The 8,356-nt window shown below is 33.1% G+C and overlaps 1 protein-coding gene across 1 annotated transcript; it reads left to right on the forward strand.

The window, feature by feature from the left end:
- Nucleotides 1-3,008, forward strand: LOC101215982 (argininosuccinate synthase, chloroplastic). Its single transcript, XM_004138008.3, has 8 exons — nucleotides 1-179; nucleotides 459-609; nucleotides 783-831; nucleotides 946-1,128; nucleotides 1,316-1,390; nucleotides 1,487-1,672; nucleotides 1,915-2,003; nucleotides 2,084-3,008. Exons 2-8 carry the CDS (start codon nucleotides 497-499, stop codon nucleotides 2,634-2,636), a joined length of 1,248 nt encoding a protein of 415 aa, XP_004138056.1. The 5' UTR covers nucleotides 1-179; nucleotides 459-496; the 3' UTR covers nucleotides 2,637-3,008.
- Nucleotides 3,009-8,356: the final 5,348 nt, after the last annotated feature.

Raw genomic sequence — 8,356 nt, forward strand, 5'->3', positions numbered from 1 at the left:
TCATGCAGCCTCAAACCCATGAGTCGGAAACTGTAAACTTGCTCATTACTGCTCTCTTCGTGGAGTACGAGCGAGACGAAAATTCTGACTCCTCCGCCGCCGTTCCGGCGAAAAGCTTCTCTTAAGCTTCCCGTTTCTTCTCCATCATCTTCTTCCTTACTCTCTGCCCTTTTAATTCGGTACGCAATCTCTTCAAACTCTCCTATTTTTCGCGTTTCAATTCAATATCACCTTGTCCGATTCATTACAGTTTCCCTACGACGGCGCCTTTGCGTTCATATTCAATTCCCTTTCTTCCTTCTCTCTCCACTTCGTTATGTTCCCCCGCTTTTTCCGTATTTATTTCATAGAAATTAGAACCGTTTTTCTCATTTCTAGACGCTTTTCTCCTGTCTCATGAACTCGGATTGCTATCGATTCGATTCGTTTTTATTAAGAATCTCTACTTTCTCTTTCAGCTTCAGCAATTCAAGGATTCATTGACGTTATTACAGAGATGGGAGAAGTTACCGCTGCTTATACCAACGGTGTGATGCCCGCTAGACTGAACAAAGTTGTTTTAGCTTATAGCGGCGGCTTGGACACATCGGTTATCGTACCATGGTTGCGGTGAGCGGCTCTCTGTTTTTCCCCTCTATAATCAAATATTATGATGGCCACGATCAAGTTTTTCGTCTTAACAATCGTTTTTTATATCTCTGGCCCATTTTTTTGAAATCCTCAATGGCGGTATTGTGTTATTTTGACTTCTTTTTTTTTCTCATTTATCTTTTTCCCTGCAGAGAGAAATATGGGTGTGAGGTGGTTTGCTTCACTGCTGATGTTGGGCAAGTATGTTTTGAGCGCTGCGCCCTGTTTCCATGGCCACAAATTGGTTTTTGTTTTGTGCAGATGTAGATTATTTGATTCTATTTTGTTGGCTTATTATTAATGTGAAACATGCAGGGAGTGATGGAATTGGATGGCTTGGAAGCAAAGGCGAAAGCGAGTGGAGCTTGTCAACTTGTTGTGAAGGACCTAAAGGATGAATTTGTGGAACACTACGTGTTTCCCTGCTTGCGAGCTGGTGCCATTTATGAAAGGAAATACTTGCTTGGAACTTCCATGGCTCGTCCTGTCATCGCCAAGGTTAGATCTTACTTAATCTCCTCTGCTGGAGGCTATTTAGTTTATAGTTATTGAATTTTACGAGTATTGCTTCATGGGTTGGCCAGATATTTCTAATAATCTGTTAAAAAAACGGAGAGATTCTTGTTTCATGTTTTCTCACATGGATTCGAGTTAATAGTAGAGGTTATGATGATGTTTTTTACAGGCCATGGTCGATGTTGCCAAAGAAGTTGGAGCTGATGCTGTTGCTCATGGGTGTACGGGGAAAGGAAATGATCAGGTTTGCTATATTTTCTTAGTTTTTTTTTTTCTCTATGAATATTCTTAAAGAGAATCTCATCTTTTTGCCTTTCTATTTTATTTTTTTTCCATGCAGGTACGGTTTGAGCTCACATTCTTTGCTCTGAACCCCAAACTACGTGTTATAGCTCCCTGGAGAGAATGGGACATTACAGGAAGAGAAGATGCCATTGAATATGCAAAGAGACATAATGTGCCAGTCCCCGTCACGAAGAAATCGATATACAGCCGAGACCGAAATATTTGGCACCTTAGTCATGAGGTAAATGTCATGATAGCCGGTTGGTTTTATTGGTTTGTCAAGTATATGGTTTCGTGCTATACAGATTGAATTTGGCTGTCATTTAGATGTTGCAATTTGTTGTATGATTGTGATCGTTTTCTTTTTAGCTTGAACAAGTGGTAGGCGTGAGCTTTAAACAGCTTGCTGCCAGCCCTGACCCTGGCTTTTTTGCTTTGATACTTGTCAGTTGTATTCATTTTATGTATTACATGTGATTGAAGGGTGACGTTTTGGAAGATCCTGCTAATGAGCCAAAGAAAGATATGTACATGCTATCCGTTGATCCCGAGGATGCACCAAACCAACCCGAGTAAATTTCCTCTGTTCTTGATTCACATCCTCTGCATTTCTGCAACCGAGTTTCTTACGCCTTTGTTGTTTATTTCACAGATACGTTGAGATTGAAATTGTCTCAGGACTCCCTGTAGCTGTCAATGGGAAAAAGCTGTCACCAGCCTCCCTTCTCGACGAACTCAACGACATTGGCGGGAAACATGGCATTGGCCGAGTCGACATGGTCGAAAATCGTCTTGTTGGCATGAAAAGCCGTGGTGTGTACGAAACACCAGGAGGAACCATCCTATTCACAGCAGCACTTGAGCTTGAATCCCTAACACTCGACCGTGAAACCATACAAGTCAAGGACTCACTCGCCCTCAAATATGCAGAGCTGGTATACGCAGGCCGATGGTTTGACCCCCTCCGTGAAGCCATGGATGGATTCATGGAGAAGATAACAGCTAAAACCACCGGAACGGTCACACTCAAACTGTACAAAGGCTCGGTGACCGTAACCGGACGCAAAAGTCCAAACAGCCTATATAGACAAGACATATCCTCATTTGAGAACGGGGATGTGTACAACCAAGCTGATGCTGCTGGCTTCATCCATCTCTATGGCCTCCCAACTAGAGTCCGAGCAATGCTTGAACAAGGAATCTAAAAAGAAAGAAATGAAATTTAGTGGAAGTTTGAATAAAAAAGTTTGGGGGACATGGGAGTGTGCGTAGCTAGTTTTTACTCAAAAAAATTTGTACGCTGCGGTTTTTTCGTTGTCAAAAGTCATTTAGTTGTCCCCCGCCGCACTGGAAAATGAATCTTTTAGTATTTCACTGCAAGGGAATGCGCTGTCAAATAATAGTGCCCACCAGACTCCTCCCTTTTTCTTCTTCAATGTTTTTATGATATTTTTCTATCTAAAAAAGCAAAGGGCTAGATTTGCCTGCCTTCAGCAATCAACTATGGCTGCTCATTTTGTTGTTACTGTGTCTTCCTTTCTGTCTTAATTCAAATGCAGATTCCGAATCTCTCTACACATCCAATTTCTTTGTTTTTTTCCTTCTTTTTTCTTTTTCGTTATCTTTTGTGATTTGAGAAACAAAAAATATAATTACTTGACTAGACTCCTTCCCTTGCAAAGGGTGCTTTAATTGCATATTTGAAATAACATACCATGTAAGTGAATCACTTAAGTTGAGCCGTGTTTATTTTAGAGTCATTGTATAGAGGGTAGACTATAATGCAACTTGAACTATGCTTACTCATATATAACGTATCTAGTGGTTTCAAATAATATAAATTTTAATCTATGTCCATTGAATCCATTAAAACTCATTGAACACAACATGAAAAGTACAGGCAGTCTACATTCAAAGTTCAAAAGGTTACAGTTTGTAATTTGAAAACACTTGTTATTTTAGGTAAGGAATCAATCAACTTTAATGCCAAATATATTAATTGCATTTATAGTTTAGTAATAAAAGTATTGATCAATATTAAAGGCTCTTGATTCTCTTCTCCCCACTTTCAATGGGTGACTTTAAGACGTTTCTGTCACAATTGGTCTCATTTCTATTTGGTGTTTAATAATTAGAGGAACAGAAACAAATGTTTGAATGTGGGACAGATTGGTTAAAGGAAGCAAAGGCTCAATTGCTCTCCTCTACTAATTTCAACTTCATGTCTTATTATTGTTATTTCTACCCACCCAAACTTTTAAATTTTATATACTTATGTTTGGTTAATTTATATATATATATATATATATATATTTTACATGTATGTGTGTGTTTTTTTGTTGGAGTTCATTATTTTACTAAAGATTCTCGATGGTTGCAACCACCCTTATTAGAGAGAACACACATTTTTTAGTAATACAATACAATTCAATAAACAAATATCATACAACATCAAATAAATGCAAATGAATAAAAAAATGGCTCAAACCAACGACCAATTAGACGGTAAATAATTTCAAACGCAGTCACTTATATTTAGGTATGTTAAATCATTAATCAAGTTCTATAACCATATAGAAAGCTGAATGAATGGAAATAAATATCAGCATGTATGGCAAGAGTGTGAATAGATATTATAGAAATTAAAGGATAGGTTTGCTTTAATTACATAAGTAGCTGTTTGGATTGGAATGAGAATAAGATGGGTGAGGATTAAGGATGTTTGTGTTTGGCTTTGTAATGTATATGAGAATGATTTTTTTTTTTTGTACTTTTATCAGTAAAATTAATCACGAAAAGCTCGAGATAGCCTCGAGAATCCTTTATTTTCCTTCTCTGCCTTCAATCTCAGCGAAACTCAGTCCCAAGATCCCTCAATACTTCCTTTTTCTCTTTCAATCTCAATCAGATCTCGAGATTGCTCGATAGCCCCAAAAACCCTTTACTTTCCTTCTCTACCTTCAATCGCGGCCGAACTCTACTCTAAGATTGTTTGACGTCAATACTTTCTTTTTTCTTCCAATCTCGACCAGACTCTGTTTCGAGTTGTCCGATATACTTAAAGAAGAAAACTCATCATTTTGAATGGATATGGCTCATGGACATAAATGATGCACGAAAATATTATTTTCATACCTAAACTACAAGATACATTGAAAAAAACAAGAGTATGAATATATTATATCTATTCCTATCTCGATTTTTTTCGATCCAAACGACCTCTAAATGGTTGAAAAAGGTGACACTAATTAGATGAAAGTCGGGTCAAGTAAGAGTCAGAAGGGTCAGGTGTAGGTAATTGGCATTTGGGCGCCACAATGGCCAATATTGCATGAACGGCCAAGACGGCTGCCAGCTATTAAATAATTAATACTACGTGGTGTAGGAGGAAGAATACCATAAAAGAACAAATAATTAAAAGACAATTATAAATTATAATACTCATTATTTATAACAAGAACAAAAAAAAAAACTATAGATAGTGACAAGAAATGCTAAAATAAAACCAAAACAATAAATATTGTTATTCAAATACAGATTTAGTCTATCAAATTTCATTTTTAACTGATTTGGTTTGAATAAATAATAATAATTTGTATGCAACTCAAATATATACAGCGTACCATATGAATATATATTTCAAATAATTTTGAACTTATGAAGCTCACGGTATTTTTTGGTTGTTTAGTTTTAACTGTCTATATTTTTAATAAAATTTAAAAATATTAGTTATTTAAGGTTAGTTTTTATCTAAATTAATTAAATAATAATATTAGTTTTTACGGAGATATATTTTAAAAAGATATAGTAAAAATTTTAATATTGAGATTTATTAAGAGTAGATTAAATTAAAATTAGACTGATAAATTGTTATTAAGAAAATTGTTAAAAATAACAAATTTGACATAACAAAATTTCATATTCTATCAATATTCGACATTGATATACACTGATATGTCTCTATCAGTGGCATTTATCGGTTTCTATCATGGACATAATCTAAAATTTTGGTAAGGAGAATTGTTATAAATATCAAAATATGTTTTGACATAGAGGGTTTGATAAATTTTGCTATATTTTATAAAGAAAATTTTTCAAATATTGAAAAAATTGACAAACTATTTATATTTATTTGATAAAATTACTAAAATACAAAATTAATTACCTTTTATTTATGGATATGAAGGGTAAATATTTTGTAAAATATTATATTTTTAACCATTTTTTTTACTAAATAGTTTTAATATTTTAGTATTTTTGAAAAGAAGTCTAAGAAGTATAAAAATTAAAATAATGTTTAAACCTAAAAATATACAATTTTTTAAAATGGTCTGTCGAATAGGAAAGAAAAAGGACATAAAAATGGAAAGTGATATTGATGACGTGGACCATTCGACGGATTTGCTCATCAATTTGCAATGCTGACTCGGACAGAATCAACAGCCACCATCCTTCTCTCCCATTGGCTAAACCCTACAATTTTCCCTTTTTTCTTCCTTTTCAGCTTTCTCTACATCCCTTTTTCCTTCTAATTGTTATACATATTTCTCTAGTGGTGGTTTTATTTAAATTTGCTTTTGTTGACCACAACTTTGATTTCTCTTTCTATTTCCATTCAACATATCTCTATATAAAATTATAAAACAATGTTCATGGGATTTTTTATTTTATTTTATTAAATATGGTCAACTTGAAATAAATATAAAATTACTACTTTCACTTTCATGGTCTCTATTGTTTCTAAAGATTGTTGGGTTGTAGTTGGTGAAGAAGGGATCTTTTATGTGTTTATATTTAAGAATTTCAAATCTATGTAATGGACAAATAAAGTTGATCATAGTGTGTTGGTAAATGTATGAGTAGGTGGATGATTGTGAATGTTGCCAATAAATTGAGATTTGTGAGAATAATAAATATTGTTACATGAGGGTATTTGTATATTTGCTATTAATAGATACTTTATAGATATTAGGTTTGTTCGTTTATTGGTTCGATAATAGAGTCAAAAGATTCAAGTATTTCCACTGTTGATCTATAACATGTGCATTAACTAAGTGTGTGAATTTTAGGTTTACAATAGGCTTTGTTATTAGTTAGTATAGACATTAACTAAGTGTATGAATTTTAGGTTTATAATAGATTCGTGGGTTTTATTTCATATTTGACTTCAATAAGAAAAAAAATACATATATTGATGTTTTTTTTAAGCAATAACGCATTATTCCCTTATTAAATTTTGTTTTATACACATTATTCCCATTTTCATTTTTGTGAATGATATGTTCAAATTTTTAAATTTATTTTGTTGAGTATTTTTGTTTCCTTTTATTTATCTACTCTCTTTATAAAAAGCTATACATCTAAATGAGGTGCAAATTGGAGCTTTTTAACTTTTATATAATTACATATCTCAACTACCCTCACTTTTTTTTTATTTGATTTTATTTATACATTTATTAATATATTTGTTTATAAAATTGTTGTTATTATTATTATTACAAAAAGATTTAGCTCTCTCTCTCGTCTTGTCTATCATTTGAAATTGGCCTTATTCTCTTTTGCAATGGCATTTTTCATAGGTCCCACACCATTCATGTTGTCAATAAACATTCCATTATCCTTCTCATTTTCATTATCAAAACAATTCAACTAAAACATTTACAAAATATGAAAGTTTATATATATATATTATGATCTGATATAGATCAATATCATAAACTACTATTTATATTACCATGACATAGACACTTATACACTATTCTATTGTGGTCTACTATATATAGTTTATGAATTTTTTGGTTATATTTATGTAAATATTTTTTAGTAGTTTTTTCATATAAAATGTAAATATTTTATTTTATTTTATACTGTTATCCTTCTAGAAAAAATGCCCTCAATTTGTTGAGGTTGAGTTATTGTTCAAAGGACCAATTTTAAACTATATGCATATACAATCTTGTTTCATTATTGTTATTATTATATCTATGACCATAATTTATTGTGGTGGAGGGAACAAGATTAGAAAAGATGAACTCTCTACGTGGAAAACCAATCACTTGCAAACAATTATATGCATATCCAACTCATTTACCAAATGTTTCACGTAAATCCTTTTAACCTATTCACACAAATTTAGAAATAGGCTTTATAGATTCTCTATTTCGAAAACTACCTATACAATTAATTAGAATTATGGACTAACATCATGCTTGTACAAACAATTATATATCAAATACAATAGCTATATAATATATATGTCAATAAATTGAACGATTGCTATAGGTATATTTAACGTGGTCTGATATTAAAGAAAAAGAAATTTAAGAAATAGGAAGACTTAAAGATAAAGAATAGAAGCCTCCTAGATGACTTGCAACGAAACATCTATACGAGTGGATTAATTGAGACCTATAATAAAATTTAGTATGAGCCACGAGGTAGCTTAAGAGGTTACAATAATGAAATATTTACAAAACCCATTTACACCTTGAAAACCTAGCTATGTACTCTTATGGAGGTCATAGTACGTAATACCAATTACCATGGAGCTAGGACATATATAAAAGGCCTAAAACTGCCATGAAGATCACAATAGCACCAGAGATGACCCATGGAGGACAGCTGCAGATGACATAGTAGTACAATGGAAAATCTAAGAAAACCCACGAAGATTCTACGTAGTATTGCAAAATAATACATCTATAGAGGACCTAACAGTATCACGAAGACTTTAGTGAGCAATCCACATGGAGTTCCTAATAGCACCATGAAGAACCTAGCAATATAATACGAAGGACATTTGCAGAACCCATTTAAGATGTAGTGGTGCAAACAAATTGAAGAACCTTGGCACTTCTTTGCCAGGTTGTTGAGTGGTAGTGGTCTTCTAAGTTCACAACGAATAATTCAATGAAGGAATTGGTAG

The sequence above is a fragment of the Cucumis sativus genome, chromosome 1 (genome assembly GCF_000004075.3).
Source record: "Cucumis sativus cultivar 9930 chromosome 1, Cucumber_9930_V3, whole genome shotgun sequence".
Classification (NCBI taxonomy): Eukaryota; Viridiplantae; Streptophyta; class Magnoliopsida; order Cucurbitales; family Cucurbitaceae; genus Cucumis; species Cucumis sativus.

Coding starts and splice junctions, on each gene's coding strand:
- LOC101215982 (XM_004138008.3), top strand. CDS start 497: ATGGGAGAAGTTACCGCTGCTTATACCAACGGTGTGATGCCCGCTAGA. Junction 610..782: donor GTTATCGTACCATGGTTGCG/GTGAGCGGCTCT, acceptor TTTTCCCTGCAG/AGAGAAATATGGGTGTGAGG. Junction 832..945: donor TCACTGCTGATGTTGGGCAA/GTATGTTTTGAG, acceptor TGAAACATGCAG/GGAGTGATGGAATTGGATGG.